At 40.6% G+C, this 19,880-nt stretch overlaps 1 protein-coding gene across 1 annotated transcript; it reads left to right on the top strand.

Annotated features, from left to right (window-relative positions):
- Positions 1-534: 534 nt before the first annotated feature.
- On the top strand, positions 535-19,598 carry LOC126391013 (scavenger receptor cysteine-rich type 1 protein M130-like). Its single transcript, XM_050045576.1, has 9 exons — positions 535-768; positions 3,575-3,913; positions 5,246-5,536; positions 8,290-8,595; positions 11,210-11,515; positions 14,114-14,434; positions 16,382-16,684; positions 18,515-18,844; positions 18,973-19,598. Exons 1-9 carry the CDS (start codon positions 645-647, stop codon positions 19,296-19,298), a joined length of 2,646 nt encoding a protein of 881 aa, XP_049901533.1. The 5' UTR covers positions 535-644; the 3' UTR covers positions 19,299-19,598.
- Positions 19,599-19,880: the final 282 nt, after the last annotated feature.

Below are 19,880 nucleotides of genomic sequence, written 5' to 3'. Positions count from 1 at the left end.
ATGAAAGTTAGATTCTTTTTAATTTAATTAAGCATACTCACAGATTGAATGTTTCATTGTTGGCAGTACTAGAGCTCTGTAATGTTATCTTGATAATCTGATGAGCTGTTGGACCACACTGTCAGTTCAGTGTGAATATTGATTCTCAGTAATGCTCTCCTCTTGTGCAGTCATCAGAAAAAAACACATAGATTTTGTGGATTTTTTTCCACTTTGATCGGTAATTATCAAAATATTCAAGACCTCAGACTGAGGCAAATTTCATCTCTGTAATATAACTACAAAGTTGTAAAATTTGTTGTAAAGGAAATGTAATCCAATGGGCCTTCTTGAACCAAGGTTAACATCAGGTTACATAAACTGATAAAGTATATAGGTTACTGTATATATGCTGATGTAGAATACAGATTGCCACATAAACGTATCATTTTGATTAACATTAGCCACTTTCCCAGCCACGTGCTGGAGAAAAGCTCATTGACACCATTGGTTGTGTTGGTGAGGCAACAAGATAGGACAACTATGCAAACAAACGTGTGTATAAAAGAGTGCAGAGTGCAGCCCTGCTGTATTCACCAAGCCAGCTACCAAAACTTAATGTAGGTTCAGATTTGTGTTTACGTGAAATCAGAGCAAAATTAAAAATGCTCTCAATGCAGCATAGTTTAATTTACAGATGGTCATTAGTAGTATTTTGGTATTTTGTTCTGCTGACAACAGAGATCTCCAGTTTAAACCCAAGAGAGAAACATCAGAGCAAGTCTGCCGGTGAGTACATTTGACTGGTGAGGCAGTTTGGAGTTAGCAGAAACATCATTCCTTCAGTTTAGCCTTTTATTCAGGTCTGTTCATTAGAAGTTTATCAGAGAAATGACAAGAAGACGGAGTAAATACTGAACTGTACATAGTAACATTAAAAATCATTCTAAGCATGGATTAGCCTTATAAAAGCATTGGTAAATTAGTTTAAGTATCACATAATTTAGACATGGTTCCTTTTAAAGTGACTGTTTTTATAAAATTGCTGAGTGAATTTTACGTATCCTAAAATACAGAAAATATTTGTGTGACCTATATGTTGAAGGTCTGTCCCATGCCATGCAATGTTTGCTCATAGTTTAAACTCTTGAACCCTACTGCAAAACATGTTATTATGTACTATACTATGACTTTTTTCATGATTTTTGACAACATACTATACTATGACTTTTTTTCATGGTTTTTGACAACATACTATACTATGACTTTTTTTCATGATTGTTGATGACATACTATACTATGACTTTTTTACATGGTTTTTGACAACATACTATATACTACGACTTTTTTTCATGGTTTTTGATGACATACTATACTATGACTTTTTTTCATGATTTTTGATGACATACTATACTATGACGTTTTTTGTGATTTTTGATGACATACTATACTATGATTGTTTTCATAGTTTACGTCATACTATAGTTTGCTTTTTTTTTTAACAATTTTTGACGACATACTATGCTATGACGTTTTTTCATGTTTTTTGACGATATATTATACTATGACGTTTTTTCATGGTTTTTGACAACATACTATACTTTGTCTTTTTTAATGGTTTTTGATGACATACTATACTATGGCTTTTTTTTCATGGCTTTTGAGAACGTACTATACTATAGCGTTTTTTCATGGTTTTTGACGACATAGTATACTATAAAGTTTTTTCATGATTTTTGATGACATTCTATACTATAACGTTTTTTCATGGTTTTTGACAACATAGTATACTTTGACTTTTTTAATGGTTTTTGATGACATACTATACTATGGCTTTTTTTTCATGATTTTCGACGACATACAATACTATGACTTTTTTTCATGGCTTTTGAGAACGTAGTATACTGTAACGTTTTTTCATGATTTTTGATGACATACTATACTGACTTTTTTTCATGATTTTTGATGACATACTGTACTATAACGTTTTTTCATGGTTTTTGACAACATACTATATACTATGACGTTTTTTATGATTTTTGATGACATACTATGCTATGATTTTTTTCATGGTATTTGACGACACACTATACTATGATGTTTTTTCATGATTTTTTACGACATACTATAGTATGCTTTTTTTTTAAGAATTTTTGACGACATAGTATACTATAACGTTTTGTCATGATTTTTGATGACATACTATACTATGATTTTTTTTCATGGCTTTTGAGAATGTACTATACTATAACGTTTTTTCATGATTTTTGATGACATACTATACTATGACTTTTTTTCATGATTTTTGATGACATTCTATACTATAACGTTTTTTCATGGTTTTTGACAACATACTATACTATGACTTTTTTAATGGTTTTTGATGACATACTATACTATGGCTTCTTTTTCATGATTTTCGACGATATACAATACTATGACTTTTTTTCATGGCTTTTGAGAACGTAGTATACTGTAACGTTTTTTCATGATTTTTGATGACATACTGTAATATAACGTTTTTTCATGGTTTTTGATGACATACTATACAATCACTTTTTCTTCATGGTTTTTTTATGACACACTATACTATAACATTTTTTCATGGTTTTTGACGACAAACTATACTATAATGTTTTTTCATAATTTTTGATGACATACTATACTATAACGTTTTTTCATGATTTTTGATGACATACTATACTATAACGTTTTTTCATTGTTTTTGACAACATACTACTATAATGTTTGTTCATGGTTTTTGATGAGATACTATACAATCACTGTTTTTCATGATTTTTGATGACATACTATACTATAACGTTTTTTCATAGTTTTTGACTACATATTATACTTAGACTTTTTTCACATTTTTTGACGACATACTATGCTGTGACTTTTTTTCATGGTATTTGATAACATACAATCCTATGACGTGTATTCATGGTTTTTGACAACATACTATACTTTGACTTTTTTAATGGTTTTTGATGACATACTATACTATGACGTTTTTTCATGGTTTTTGACGACATACTATACTATGACTTTTTTTCATGGTATTTGATGACATACAATTCTATGACGTGTATTCGTGGTTTTTGACGACACACTATACTATGATGTTTTTTCATGGTTTTTGACAACATGCTATACTTTGACTTTTTAATGGTTTTTGATGACATACTATACTACGGCTTTTTTTTTCATGGTTTTCGACGACATATAATACTATGATGTTTTTTCATGGCTTTTGACGACATACTATTCTATGACTTTTTTTCATGCTTTTGGTGACATATTATACAACAGAATGAGTGGTCACGGAAAATAAATGAACGATTGAGTGAAAGAATGAATGAATGAACATATCTGAAAAAAAAAATAGACTTTTAATGAGACTTTTTGCCTTATTCTCATCATTTTATTTTATATATTCCAATTGTGGTTTGGCTTTCATAATTCAGATTCACATTTCTGGCAACAACTCTTAAGTGTTTGCTGACTCCTGATGCAGTATCCTCAGCGTCACTGCCCTTTTGAAATTGGTGCATTGAAACTAAATCAGAGCTTCACTGTCCACCTTCTTCCTCAGTGCCTGAAGATGCTCGGCTGGCCAATGGTGACAGCCTCTGCTCTGGCAGGCTGGAGATGAAGCATCGGGGAGAGTGGAGAGCTCTGAACATTGTGGAGGATGAGGCTTCAGCCAGGAACAAAGTCAAGTATGCTCTAGTGGCATGCAGGCAGATGGACTGTGGCACTGTAGTTTCAATAACACAGAGAACCAACAACACCGACAGGCATCCAGCTTGGGAGGTTCAGTTCACCTGTGAAGGCACTGAGTCGACCCTGAAGGAGTGCGAGAGTACCATGACACGTAGAAGAGTGCAGAGGAAAGATAATTCTACCTACAGTGTGGAGGTGATCTGCTCAGGTAATACAGGACAAAAAATGGCACCAGGCAATATTTTCATGTCACATCACAAATAACAGTTTATGAGCGTTTTTTTTTTTTTTTTTAATATCAAATCAACTTTTCACATCAAATATTTCTCCAAATGCCTCACGGTCACATCTTATCTGTACTACTTCTTCAAATGTCTGGAGGAAACAGGATACATCAACTAAAATGTTAATTTAAAGGGTAACTAATAAACAAAGTTTGCAATTAAATGCACCAAAACGTTAATCACTTAAGTTTTATATAAATAAAATTAAAAATAACTTTTTGTCATATTTTCTGAAACTCTCACTATGTCCACACAGAAGTACAGTAAGCCCCGTTTCCACCAAACACTTTTGGTATGGTATCTTTGGAATCAAAAGTTACCCTTCAGACATGGTACCTAGACCCTCAGTCTGTTTAGCATTTCTACCTAACACATTACTCTTTAATGTGGGCGGGGTTGTTGTCACTTGCTGCTCCATCCAGCACTCACTGTATTTCCTCATTACCGGTGACACAGATGGAAGTCTGCACTCAATTTGTCATCCACAGAAAGAGGCTGCATGCTGACATTTTCAGTATAAAATAAAACAGGCTACAGTGAGAGTCTCTCTCCATGGGATATTTAGAAGTAGCAGGTTTGTGCATTTAGTCCTTTTCAGGCAAGCTCAGGGGTTTAGTGTTGGCGGAGCCCACAGGAACAATGCTCTAAAACACTGTTTTTTTCTCTGAGTGAGGATTAGAATATATGCAGTTCACATAACTAGGTCGTAATAAACACTTGAAGATCCACTCATTACTAAAAGTGTATATTTTATTAAAACTCAAGTAATGGTCAAAGTTGTCACAGTGAAATTTAAGGTGTGATGATGGATTCACGTCGTCAACTCATGTATTGAGTCGTGGAAATGGGGCGTTTTACAGATAGTTTAAAAACAATAGGCCCCTCCTCCCACTCCTTGTGCTTTAAATGACTTTGCTAGAATCTACCACAGTTCATGGAAAACAACCAATCAAGAGTCTCAAACATAGCTGTCAATCATGTCAACCACTGCTTGTGAACTGCAGTTAAACTGTCAGCACTGATCAAATATGAATCAAGATACTGTTAGTGTATTGTTATTTCTCACCCCAAATATTTTTAGAAACATATTTTAGTTTAGCTGTAAAATGATAACATTTGGGTGGGTGGGTGGGCGGTGCCTGGTTTTTGTCTCGACTGTTTCTAACATGGCGGCCAGGTGACAAAGATTGTAAGATTGCAAGATTTGCCATGGATTCCTTTTTAAAGCTTGATCTTTCTCTCTGTCTGTTTTTCAGAGACTGTGAGGTTTGTTGGAGCAGCAGAAGTTTGCGGGGGCAATGTGGAGGTGAAGTCCGATCAGGGTTGGGTCTCGGTGTGTGCGGATGGCTTTGACTCTGAGGCTCGAAAGGTGGTCTGCAGGGAGTTAGGCTGGGGGCCTCCAAGCTCTTTTACGTCATCATTTAGAAGAGAAGACGTGCCTGTCTTGTCCAAACAATTCAAATGTAAAGGCAACGAGTCTCGTCTTGAGGAATGCACCACATCGACCCGCAACAACTGCACACCTGCCCCTGAATTCGAATGCAACAGTATGTATACATCCACCATCTTTTTTTTTTATTCTAATTTTTGTTGTTGTTCCTCAGCCCATTCTCATTCCGAAGTCATCAAATGCCGTCGCTTTGTCAGTGATTTCAGCGTCAGACACGTCAAAAGCCATCTGTGGAAGGCAGCAACACTACTGGTAATGACATAATATAAGGAGCCGGAAAGTCCCTATGGGGCGGTCAGCAGCAGTGGTGGATGGATCACCAGGAAGGCCCGTGTTTGCTTCCCGTATGAACGTAGAGCTAAACCATGATGTTGTTTTCTAAACCTAAACACATGGTTTTGTTGCCTAATCCTTACCATGTGCTTTTGTTGATGTCCTGGCGTTGGTTGCAGTGTCCTGGAACATAAACAGCAGACAGCTTACCTAGCGTGCAATATATCGCCATGACAAGTGACTGCAAAGTGGCAATGTGAGGATGACTTCAGAATGAGAACGTGGTTGAATGTACTCATTGTAATACTGATTTCACATGGAATCAGGCACAAGATAGATCAAGACCAGATAGACCAGAACTAACTGGATATCATTTTAGTGGACGAGAGCAGGACGGTAAAACTAGTTGAGGCTGGCAGAGTATAACTGTATTGGTAGACGACATTACCGTTCAACTTTTTGTGTCCTCCTGGATAAAATTTACAACCAGATGTTATGTAACTCCTTCACACAAAGAGAAAACACAGGTGATCTGGACAATAAGTAGACCTTACTAGTCAGTAGTCACATAAAAAATAAACACAAAACAATTGTATTTAGTGTACTATATTCCATTCTTTGTTAACAACTAGTCCATACCCATTGAGTACACAGTTGCCCACGTACAGTTTCACATGGTGTGTGTTTGGGATACAGGTCATAGGAAATTGCAGATTAAATAGTCAACTGAACCCATTAAGAAGAGCAATGTATTCAGACAGAGTTTTTGTGAATTTGATAGTACGATTGCTTTATTGAAAGTACAATAGTACCATTGCCAATAGTGGGATAGTTAGTGGGCTAAAACTGTACATTAGTAGTTGAGGTAGCACGTTGAAGGGAAGATAGTGTTGAAGTGTTTATATGTTGTATTGACTTAAAAGTGGGGTGCACTGGTAGAATGACTGACTGACTTACAGAATGACACACTGACAGTTACCATGACTATGTACAGCATACCGTACCATGACTTGGTCATACCAAAAATTAGAAAAAAAACCCAAAACACTCGGCCGGGGGGAAAGCCACAGTAATCGATCGCATTTTAGCCATTTTTAAGCATTTTTAAGCATTTTTCTGTTGTTATAGCACCACCCAGTTGCCAATTAGAGTTAAATCCAGTCACCGTGAGGCGTCCTGTTCTACATATCTACCAAGTTTAGTAAAAATCGATATGGCGGTTAGAAATTAGCTCTCTAGCGCCCCCATTTTGTTTGATGGGGTCAATAATGGAGGGATCCGATCAGATTATGTGTGGTCATATGCCTACAAAGTTGTGTGGTGATTGGTGAAACCCTTGAGATGTTATACACCTTTATTTGATGAGCCATGCCCTCCACAATATTCACTGCCTTATAGAAGCTCATCAGAAGTTCATGTCTCTACGACATACAGGCATGAGATATGCCCATTCAAAGTTTGCAATTTCAATCAGTTGCTATAGCGCCCCCCTTTGGCCAATTGATGTAATATTGCTTCATTCGCATCCTCCCATGACCCTCTACCACTGTGCCAAATTTCACATGGATTGACCAAGTCAGTGAGGAGAAACACGTGGAACAGACACACACACCCACAGACAGACAGACAGAGTTTTCGTCATTATATAGTAAGAAGACATGGCGTCACCATTGGGACATATCATGAGGCATGTTTCGTTTTACCATCCCAGCATTCTATTGGACTGTTTGTTTGTTTTTCCTATGCTGTGTTGTTTGTCTGCCATCTACCATCTGCCTGATTCCATGTGAATGCAGCATAGGTCTCTTTGGATAAAAGCATCAGCTGAATAAATATGATGTAATATAACAACACCCCAGGCTAAAGAAGCGCGGGAGCGTTGGAATAGACGTACTGTGTGTCTGACCTTGTTAGCCGAATATACACAAGAAAAAATGACATAGTAATAATAGTGATAACAATAATAAATCATTATTTTTTGAAGCAGTGACAAAACAAAGCAAGTTAAGCTGACCAAAAAGGTGTAGGCTGAAGCCTTAGCTTATTGCACCTGCCCTTTTTACATTAAGAGTTGTGTGCTGTTCTTTTTAAATTTATACAATGCAAATGACAGTATTTGATTTATTAGTGTTCGAGCCTGCAAATTACTGTTTTAGTAAGTCTCACCACTCTAATAACCCTCGTTTCTGGTCGCAACAGGCAACTGTTTTTGGTAAAATACCTCTGGGAACTCCACCGTACACTACCAAACCGCAGACAGACACAGTTAGCAACTAGCTGGTGGACATAGTGAAACACTTAAGCAGCTGGCAAGCTCCTCAGAGGTTGATGGAGACCAAAATAGAGCTAAAAGCAGAGTGAATATCAGTTTGTGGTTAATGAAACCACTGAAAATTAAGGAAGGAGGCATCATGTGAGGAAACACACACACACACACACACACACACACACACACACACACACAGACCGCAGCCTCTTGGTCCACATCCAGGTTTAATAAAGCTTTCATGTCAGCAGATTGTGATGCAGACCATAGACAGACTACAGACTGAAGTGTGCAATCTTGTCTCCGTCCAGGTCCGTATACTTTAAGATTGACAGGAGGAGAAACTCATTGCAAAGGCACACTGGAGGGAAAGCATCATGGAGAGTGGAGGCCCCTGGGTGATATTTGGGGTAACTGGAACTCAGAATACTCTGCGGACGTTTGCAGGCAACTGGACTGTGGAGATGCCATCTCAACATCAACGGGTCTTCTCCCAGAAAGACAACCTGTGTGGCGTCTGTCATACAGATCTAAAACCTATGGTTGCACTGCTCCCTTCACGTGTAAATCATGGGAAGAGAATCATTCAACCAGAGCCATAACTGTGTCTTGTACAGGTAATACTAAAATGTAGGGGCGTATCTATCTGTCTTTCCCTTTTCCATCTCCTGTTGTTAATGATGACTTCCTTAGTTAGAATGACAAAGCTCAAAACAATACAAGGCGAGCAGAAGTTACCTGAATGTGACTCCAGTTCAATGAATATATGCTATTTTCAGTATGCATGTAACATCCTGAGCCAACAGTGTCTATGTTTACATGCACAAAATATTTCGATTTTTGCCCTTATTCCGAAAGAGACAATGGGCCTCATTTAATAATATGTGCGTAGAAACATTTTTACTCTGTGCATAATAAAGTGTGCATGCAAAATTCCCGCTGGCTTATTCTTTTCTTACCACCTTGTGTATGTTAGTGAATCACAATCACTCTAAATTGACAGGTGCCCTGCTATTGGCAAACAGCAAACTGCCATACACTGATTTCTCTATACACAGAAATATGTTTGCCCAGAGGTGTATCATGGAGGAAGCAGTGAAGTTGTTTCACATATTAAGGCCCTGACACTCCAGTGTCGGACCATCAGTGAGTGTCTGTGAATGTAGCAAAATTAATCAGAAACAGCTGATAAGCCAGTCATCACTCCCTTCAAACATGTTTTGAAGGTTATATGCCATCTCAACACCTGCTTGGATGTAGATCGGAAGTTTTTCATATCCCCTGTATGACTGTTAATAGGCTGCCAATTAACCAGTTGGCTACAAATTAACATGTGCGGAATTTCTAAAACTTACAAATTGAACTTAAAGGGGAACTAATGTTTTTTTCAACCTGGGCCCTATTTTCCGATCTACTTTTGTCTAAATGAGTGATAGGATGTTCAATATTTGATATTTCTCCAGTACGAAGCTAGGGCTGACCTGCCTGCAGCCCATGAGCGGGCACTCAGACAGCGTCAAACAACATCAAAATACGTCCACTAAAAGTGCATTTTTTTCACACAGATAGGCTGGGATTGTTAGTATAGTTATCCAACAACATAACGGAAAGTAGAAATGAACGTCTGTGTTTACCTTTAGCTGCATTTGGACATGTTCCTCTGCCTGTTGCTGCTCCCTCTCTCTCCTCGTCCACTCTTCAATTTCAATGAGCTCTGCGTCCGTGTACGTCCATGTACTCCATGTTCAACAAAATACGGGCGGTCATCAAATTTAAATGGCTCATCCAGATCCAGTTGGTCAAAATCGGGTAAAAATTCGGACATGTTTGTTGTGGCAAGTCAAAACACTCACTCAGAGAGTGAAAGTCTGGCTCTGAAATCTCATGTCTCGCTAGATTTGAGTTGTTGCAGGAAGTTACCGCTGGAGCGAGCTTACAAACGCGAGGAGTTACTCTGTTTGGAGTAGTCATGGCTGAATTTTTACCTGATTTTGATCAACTGGATCTGGATGAGCCATCTGAATTTGATGACCGCCCGTATTTATTTGAACATGGAGTACACGGACGTACACTGATGCAGAGCTCATTGAAATTGAAGAGCGGACGAAGAGTGAAAGGGAGCAGCAACAGCCTATATAGGTCTAAATTTGTCCAAAGGGTGTGAAAAAAGTAAAAACACATTGATGAATCCTGGATTTCTACTAAAACGCTCGGTTTATGCACAGATTTGTGTGCACATACTGTTTGTGAATGAGGCCCAATATCCCTACCAAGCAGTTTACATGGTAATGAAAATTAATATTCCACTAATATCCCTGTTTAAATTAAGCCATGCATACGCTGATTAATTCGTCCTAAATGGTCATTTACTATGTCAGTACATGGAAAAGTGGAATGGCTGGATTCACTTGTTATTTTACTTCTTTGCATCAAAATAGGATTATTTTCAAAGTTCTCCACCGGTGTGCAAACACACCCCCTCTTGTATTCCTTCAACCACCCTCTTACAAAGGTCAGCGTTATGATATTTGCATGTGTCCTTAAACTTGTTGATAGCTGAGTCTTCCATAATGTTCAGAATCACTGCTTTAGTATGATGAGTTATATGTTGCCTCTGTATAATCCAGAATAGGGTAATTTTAGTTGCTGCTTTATTCTAAGACTCTTTCTCCAAACAAACTTTAATTATGTTAAACAACGTGTTCCGACCTCGATCTGAACCAACTGATTTTTAATGTGCACCTCCTCCTGTACTGCCTTAATATGCACATTCAGCACATCCAATGCATCAAAACATTGTTTTCTAGTTGGAGCGGCGCCTCATTTTCAAACTGTATGGTTTGACTAAAATGAACAATGACAGAAATATAGTCCACGATGACCAGCGCTAAAATCAACCTGCGTAGTTGTCCTTCCATTGTGACATTAGAAAGTGTCTTGAAAGTGTACTCTTCTTCAACGTTTTGTTTACTTCCTGGATTTATCCTGAAATTCTGGGTTATGACCTGTGATTGACCAAAGTCTCTCGTCACCGCATAGATTTTCCAAAGCCTGAAGACAGAGCCAAGAGGAGGTGCAGAAGTCTTCTCACAGACCAACTGAATAACAATATGCTCAAAGGAAGACACATTTAAACTGCCTACCCAAGCTTTAAAGGCTTAATTATATACATAATGAATTGATTTTAAGCTGCTCTCAAAGTTCTCTTTCTGTCTGTTTCTGTCTCTCCAGACGGTGTGAGGATTGCAAAAGATTCCAGCAGATGCTCAGGAAAGCTTGAGGTGAAGTCTGGTCAGTCGTGGGCTCGAGTGTGTTCGGATTACTTCAGCTCCCGGGATGCACTGGTTGCCTGTCGAGATCTTCACTGTGGGCTTCCTGATGATTACCATGGGAGGTGGAATGACAACTATTTTATAAATACAGGACCCATCTGGCATCCGGTCTTTAAGTGTGAAGGCAACGAGAAGCGTCTTGTGGATTGTCCCACCACAGAAGAGGAACTGAGTGGTTGTCTAAATACTTACCTGGCCTGTATAGGTAATAACCAATAATCACAGGTTATTTTTGGCCCTGTCTACATGTATACGGATATTATACAAATTGAACGTGGATATTCTCCTCTACATTTTGGCCTCTCGTCCACACGTAAACAGAGTTTTTGTAAAACGCCTTCTAATGTGCAGATTTTTCAAAACGGTCACTCTGTTTCCATGTGAAAATGTAAAATGGAGGGTTAAGAAAATAATGACATTGCTGCTTTTGTGTAATGACCACACACTAGAAACAACAACAATGGCGGACTACCGATTGGTTTACATTCTGTCAGCACTCTTTCATGTAATGATGACTTTTCTTTCTAACTCTCTATTGCTGCACCACTTCATGGTCTAACAGAGGCATCTTCTGTGCCCACTGTTTGGCCCATCTCAGCATCTGAGGTTGTCCATTAGCCAGAAACAATGGTTTTGGATCAGGCGAGAAGATGGTGGTATACTTTCGAGAGGTGGAATATTATTGATGAGGATGGGAGGGAAAACTTTTGCTTGTTAAGAGCAAGTGAGTACCTTCTTCCTCATATCAAACGGGAAACAACGGTGATGAGATCACCAGTAGGTGTTTTGAAAAAGTTAGCGTTAAAGTTCATTCTCACTGCCGTGATGCGGAAATGCGGGACGGATTTGCGGAATATTCGCGCAGCGCTTTTCCGCATTTAAACCATACACACAGGCGTGGTACGGATGCAGTGCGGAATTTCGCATTGTTGTATTCCAAGTCCGCGCAGTGTGAACGGATGTGGGTGAACATGGACGAGAGTAGCAGCAGCAGCAGCAGCAGCAGCGACAATGACATTATTGTTATTTATTGCCTGAACAAAAAGAAAAAAAAGTTTTGGGTCCATCCGATCCTCCAAGGTCGGTCGTAACATGGGGACCCATGAAATCAGCTTTTATATTTTTCTGCAAGAATTGCTGCGCTTGGGCTTGGGCAGTGACTAACAAAAAAAGCCATCCTTTAATGTTGACATGATACGTGGCCAATTGCTGTTATAGTTTAACAGTGCTCGGCGGCATCAGGGGGAAACATGGCAGGACAGCAATGAAAGTTGGGGTATGGTGGGAGGGAGGGGTGGTGGATGGGTCCACCAGACTCCGACTTTCACCCAGGAGAGCGGTGTTTGTGTCGCGTAAGATTCTAAAGCTAAACATTCTTTTTTCCTAAACCCAACCATGCGCTTTTGTTGTGTTGTTGTACTGAGACAGTGAGAGACTGGATGTAAACAGTAGTTTGAAGTGTATTTTGAAAGAAGACAATGCATGTAACAGGCAGAACTTGACATGGCGTCCCAGAACCAACATCCAACAAACCTGGGTCACATCGTATCTGGACGTGGAAAGTCCATGACCAAACGTCGATATGTGACCAGGTCGGAGTGAGAATGAGTTGGACAGAGATATTTTGTGAACTGAAGATTGTGTTGACAGATTTTTTTTTTTTTAACTGAGGAAAATATCTGCTTTGAAAAAATATTTTTATACATGTAGACAGGGCCTGAGTTTAGCTATTTTTGTTGCGATAGGTGCAAGGTTTTGTCTTCAAGTTAGATACTAATTTGCTTGTTACAGGAATAAAAGATCTTTGGGTGTGTTTTAAAATGTTATTTTATGCTGTATATTCACATGCCCTTGCAACATTATGTCACAAATTGCCTAAATTTACAACTGTAGAAATTTTTTTTAAATTATTGTAGGTTTGCAAGTTAATTCTTAAAGGACTAGTGTGTAGAATTTAGTGGCATATGGATTACTTAATGGGCCTACTGGGCACAGGAACAGGGGCCCACAGTGTCAGGGTCCCCTTTGGCCTTCACCTGCAAAATGTCATTGAAATCGACACGTACTGATCAGTCAAAATTACCACCAAAAATAAGAAAAAGACTACAAAGAGATACAAAGGAACTTCAACGAGATGCAAAATAATCACAAAAAGATGCAAAACAATCACAAAGAGACACAAAACAAGAAAAAAAAGGGGGGACGCCGAGGGATGGTTCGCCCAGGGCGTAAAACTAGCCAGGACCGCCTCTGCCTGTTTGTTATTCAAGTTAAAGTGGGAAGAAGCAGCGGGTTTGTCAGGCAGCTGAGTGAAGTGGAGCCTGAGGAGGAAACACCAGGACCATCTGAATGTAATAGTCCATGGAGGTGCTGCGGTGCTCGGCTGCACAGATAGGAAACCCCTCGGCTGGATGTACCACTCACTCACTCCGCTACTTTGTTTATCTCATGCATTCCTCGGACTTCCGGTTTCCCTTTTTGCGTTATTTAGTGTGTTCAAATGCACCTGACACAGGGCGACGTGAGGCGACGTAGACGATGCAATAGTTGGCTTTCGTCACCGCTAGTTCTTTGATGTCGGTTTGGTGTGTCCGCACCTTAAGGTTATGAAAACACAACTATTCTTATACTTATGAATATTATATTACATTTCTGCCAATATATCTCCCTAAATCCTACACACTGGATCTTTAAAAAAAGTTTTATTTGCAATATCTCCACCATACGTAACACGTATGGATCCATTTTTCATGCATATGACATAGAAAATGAGTAAACGTTTAACTCTCTTTTTTCTTTACAGATCGCCCACGTGAACCTTCTATCAGCTTGTATACCTCGCAAGGACATGCTTCTGACAATCCCACAAGGATTTTCAAGGGCCAACGCTTTGCCATCACTTGCTCTAAATTTTCAAAATATGATATAGCCTCCTACAGGCTAAGATTTGGTGTTAACAGTGACAACCACACTGAGCAGACCCAGTCACCTGACACAGGGGAAGCCATCTTCACCTTTCCTGCTGCAGAGGATGCCGACCAATTGGTTGTTAAATGTGATTACAACTTGAACATCAGTTCTGAAATTTACTCCACGTCAAAGACCATCACTCTCACTGTAGAAGGTAAACCTGAGTTTATCAATCCAGCAGACAAAGCATACAGTTAATTTCCAAGTTTTAGCTTTTAACATCCTGTCTATAGCTCAACTGAATGTTGGTAACATGTTGTTCTCCAGCTATCAAGATGATATCTCACTATTATGTGCAGTCAGCACTGAGACCAGTGCTAAGCCAAACTATGACTACATTCACATGACAAGGCTTGATCCTAAATTCCGATTACTTCCCTAGATCCAGTCTGTCTGCCTCGACTGTTTACATTTATGTTTGAAGTGACTCATACCTGACATCAACGTGAATGGATCTCTGCCCTGAAATGCAACCAATACTATCACAGACATGCACCTTGGAACAACAATAAAACATTTGTGAAACAGCCATTTAGGGAAAAACGGCATGGCTTCTTCATGCTGTACACACGGGGATGTGATGAAGTCATTGTACAAGAATGATCGCCATAAGGTCTGATGATGTCATTCTGCACTATAATTGGCCATGTGGTTCTGTTTGGGAAAGTGTGTAGAGTATTTTCAGAGAAAAAAACAATTTAGATGATTACAGGTAAATGAGCTGTCGTACAAATGGGCTTTTGGACCACTAGCTCTGTTAGCAGCTATTGCTGGTAGTCTCAATAGAGAAAGAGGTGTGGGCGCAGCAGGTGAACCGGTGTTTGGGGCAGCTGGTTATTATGTGTTCTACAATTTGTAGGGGATCCCCGCGTTAGCCTCGCAGTGGGCACTGTCCACAAGACCCCATTTTTGCATTGCTGCCCCAAAGCGTCCTATGCCTGTCCTCAGGGGATTGAGGGGTTGTCCATTGCTGGCCGGGAACATCTGTGGGGTCTTCAATGTAGTGGTGGAGCCTTGATGGTTCTGCTGACATCCACTGGTCCCTCCATCTTGCCTTGACCTTGAAGTTACCTCAGCCTTGGAGGTACCAGCTGCAGGGTTGACTACTGGATAGTTCTCAGGTGAGCAGGTGAGTTGAATGAGTGTCATCAGGAACCCCGGAGAGTGAGGGAGTTGCCACACCCACAGCACAGACACACACAAGCCCATTTTCCACTGCCAGATTTTCCGCGAATGTTGGGCCGTTTTGCCGGCAAGCTGCGAGCGTTTAGACACACAGAGCCGGATTGGCGAGTTGATCCGAGGTGCCCAATTTTCCGCCTCGTAGGGTAGTCATATCGGCAGAACCCTTTTAGTTTAAAAAGACCGAGGCAGCCTTCCGCAACGGGAGGGGCTGTTGATGAGTTGTGGGAGGAGCTGTTGATGACGCCGCACGTGCGATAAACAGGAAATGGCTGATAGCAGGAATTAGCGAGCAGCTAGTAGCAAGAGGGAAACGCAAACCTGACAGACATTGTAAAGATGAGCAACTGGGGAGACAAGGAATTGCACTCCCTCCTTGCCCTCGCAAACGAAGAGGCCATTAACCGTCAGTTGACGGGGACGGTGAAGAACGGGCCGACTTACGAGAGAATCGCCGAAGGACTGACTAGCTGTGGCTTCCCTCCCACGTCACAGTTTACGTCACACGCTGAGCTACACGTTTTGTTACTTGCTCACGCCCCCCATTGCCCCGAAAAAGGCGCATTCTGTATAAACAAAAGTAGGTAGGCGACATTTTGCTGCACTTCTCGATTTTTTTTTTATACTGCCAATGCTGATAAAAGACTGATTGGGCTTTCCTGCAAATTTGCACCATTCCTATTTAAAAAGGGCTAGAGACAGACAAGGAGCGGGGAACAGCGGATGAAGAGAAACACAGGAAAAACAGTGACACGGTCAGCTCAAGACAGATCTTTAATTGGGACATTTTGAGACATCCCTTGACTAATGAGGTTATATGCTGTATATGTAATATATGGTCAACACTAATATCCTGTACTTTTGACTTCTCATGGGTGTTGGATGGATTGTATATAACTTGTTGATCATGTAATTGCAGAGCCCGATGATGTGAGGTTGGTGAACACAAGAACCCGCTGTGCTGGTAGACTGGAGGTGCAGCATCAGAAAGAGTGGAGACCATTGACCTTCCAGCACTCCTGGAGTCTGAAGGAGGCAGCTGTGGTGTGCAGACAGCTCAACTGCGGCTCCACTGTTTCAACCAGGAAAGTAGACAAATTAACTGAACCCCTGCCAACGTGGCGCTTTTACTCTGACTGTGACGGCTCTGAGCGAGCACTGATGGACTGCGGGACAGTGAGACAGTGGCTTTCCTCTGCCACTGTTGAGGTTATCTGCTCAGGTAAGAATAGTAACAGTGCTATTTTTACATTTAGCTGATGATGATTTGAGCTCAACAAAACCTGCCTCATACTTTAAGCTGCAACCAACAAATATTTTCACTGTCGAATGTCAAATGTCTTGTTTTGTCTACAACCCCAAGATATTCAGCGCCAACCCCCTAGTGCCGGGTGTCACAGCAGGCTGGTGGCCAGCGACAGCACTGTGTCTAACCTGTTAGCTGATCCAGCAGAGAATCAGGGTTGTCTGGCCCCCCTTGAGCTGGGGTTTGCGCTGGCTGGATTGATGTTGCTGTGGCTGCTGACTGGAGGTCTGTCTCCAGAGCTGCTGCTCACTCTTCTCCCAGTCAGGTAGTCTTTTGTGGTAGGGAGTGAAGCCGAGGACACATTGTGATTCAAGGCTCTAGCTAAGTTGAGCCTTGTTGACGTGAACTTGAAGCTGCAGCTGTGAGCCTTTGGCTCCGGTTAGCAGAAGGCTATACAACATTTTCTTTCCACCTGAAACCTATTTCGTTTATTGTCAGACTCTCTTTTTGTTAAGTTCGTCTTCCTTTGTTGAGTTGCTTTGCAGCAGGCAGTTGTTGTCGATGCTGAAATTGCAACTTCCTTTGCTGGATTCTACAATCAGGCTTTCACTGAAGGGACACACATTGTGTATTTGCATTTGTAGAGCAGCCAACAGGAATGCCCTTACTCTGAAATGACCTCTGATTGGCCAAAGTTTTCCATCACTGGCTAGATTCTCTTAGGACCCTACAATACCAGTGACGACACTTCCATTGACTCCTGTGGTATGCTGAAGTTAAGCCTCACGCGCCCTCTAGTGGGGCATGAGGGCATTACCTTTCCAACCAGAAAACCCATTCACTTACAGTATGTCTGACGCGCACTTGCTTGTAAATTGATGACACGGCATTGTTTTTACTTTTAGGTGTCTTGGTCATATTAAGTCATGCTTATAATTTGTTTATTTCAAAATGTAGAGAGTAACATTATGGTAGACAACTGTTTTTTTTTTTTTTTTTACCTGTAAACGGGTCACCAATGCTCCTATTACGGTAGATTATGGTAGATTATGTTTTTAGGTTTGCTTGACTTTGGAAATACACAAGAATTCCTGGACGGCAGCAATGTAGCAATACTGAAGTTCAGTCAGTTCTTGGTCGGATATGCAACGCGCTATCCCGCCACTAGAGGGCACATGGCCAACTTTCAGCTTGACCAATGTGTGTCGCTACTCTGGTGTTGTAGGGTCCTAGATTCTCTAAAGTCTGAAAACAGAGCCAAGAGGGGGTGCTGAACTCTATTTTTTGTTTTTGTCTTAGACCACTTGAATTATAATATGCTCAAAGTTTATCATAGGATTTTTGCCCAGTGAAGCCAAAATTAAACTGCCTACCCAAGCTTTAAAGGAGAAGTCCAGTATTTTGCACTTTGAGCCCCATTTCTGGGTTGTTTATGATGAGAACGAGAACGAACGAAAAAGATTTGTAATAAGTTTAAGCAACTGCACAATGGATTACTCGCTTGTAAACATCCTTCGCAGTACGATGCCTTTGAACATAACGCCAACCTTCTTCTTCTGCTTCTTCTCTGTGTCCCATTACATTGCAATGGTTTCCTGCTGGTTGGCGACACCCACGTAAAGGAGCATTATCGCCATCAAGTGGGCTGGAGTGAATAATTTATTACAACTTTTTTTCTTCTCGCTGACTGTAAAACAAACTTGAGAGTCTTGGGTGTAGACACAGAAGCTTGTGCACTTCTCCGTTTATAAAGTTGTATTTGCATAAGCTTTGTGTCACATCTCCAGTTTTTGTCTTTGTCTGCAGACATCTTGCCTCGGCCGAAAATTGACATTAACACTATGTCGATTGGGCCCCCTGACAACCAGACGCAGGGTGCGGTGCTGTACAAGGGCCACAGCTTCACTGTCATCTGCTCCGTGGAGCCACAATACCCCAGAGGTCACTTCAGCCTCATCTTCAGTGGCTCCAACCAAACCCACAGCTACACCCAGCCTGCTGCCAATAACTCTGCCCACTTCATGATCCCTGCTGCAGAAGAGGCTCACCAAGGGAACTGGAGCTGTGTTTATCACAACTTTGTTTTCAATCGTAACTTCTCCTCTGAGAGCCAGAGCCTATCAGTCATTGTCGAAGGTAGGACAGTGGGATTGTGTTCAATTTCTGCATAAATCACACAGATAATGCAATATAATAATAAATGCTTAGATCTGACGTCCTACTTGTATTAACGTACCTTGGCTTTCTTGTTAATCCCTGGCTAGAGCGTTACGATGTCGCGTTGGATGATGGAGTGCTCAGAGATGAGGATATGAAAATCTGTGCCGGCAAACTGTTGGCGAGCCTGGGCTATGAGATGAGACCGCTGAGCACAATGTCCACAGTCTGGGACCTGAAGCATGCCTCTGTGGTGTGTAGACAGCTGGGCTGTGGTTCTGTCGTTTCAACCAGAGAGATTGATCTTCACAAAAACACAGCTGTGGCGAGATTCTACTCTGACTGTGATGGATCTGAGTCTGCACTGATGAACTGTGGAACTGTTAATCCGTGGTTTTCCTCCTCTGCTGTTGAGGTGGTCTGCACAGGTTAGGGTAAACAAGATTGACTGATTATTGCATGGAACAGACCTTTGACTTTCCTTAGAGCTGGCTGATGTAGAAATCTTTGTTGAATATCAAAAGCTTATACATTGATCTGACAGCTCTAACTGTACTCGGTGAGCGACTGCTTGTGATCTGAGCTACTTTCACTGCAACAAATGTCCAAAATTGTAACATTGACTTAAAAACAGCTCTTCGTAGTTTCTTTACAGCAGTCGTGTCTCTCTGTGATGCAATCATTTATAAAAAGTATTTTCAACTGATGCCTCTAAATAAAAACATATCAATGAGCTGACTGTTGTTTATTGAAGGAGTAGTGGCCGCTGCGGCACACTTTGATGGCTAATCTAGTTAAAGGGTCACCAAATGCTAACTTCTGAACACAAAAACTGAGCTAACTCTGGACAGTTATCTCATTAACCACATGTGCTTTTCATGTCAATTTTGACCAAGGACATCTGTTTGTAGCTCTTACATTATGAGAAACTGGAATTATATACACTGCTAAAAAAATGAGGGGAACACTTGAGGGATATCAATCTGTCCACGTAGAAAGCACGAGTGATTGTGAA

The sequence above is a fragment of the Epinephelus moara genome, chromosome 5 (assembly GCF_006386435.1).
Source record: "Epinephelus moara isolate mb chromosome 5, YSFRI_EMoa_1.0, whole genome shotgun sequence".
Classification (NCBI taxonomy): Eukaryota; Metazoa; Chordata; class Actinopteri; order Perciformes; family Serranidae; genus Epinephelus; species Epinephelus moara.
The sequence above is the reverse complement of the archived record's forward strand: the minus strand, read 5'-3'. Positions and strand labels throughout refer to the sequence as shown.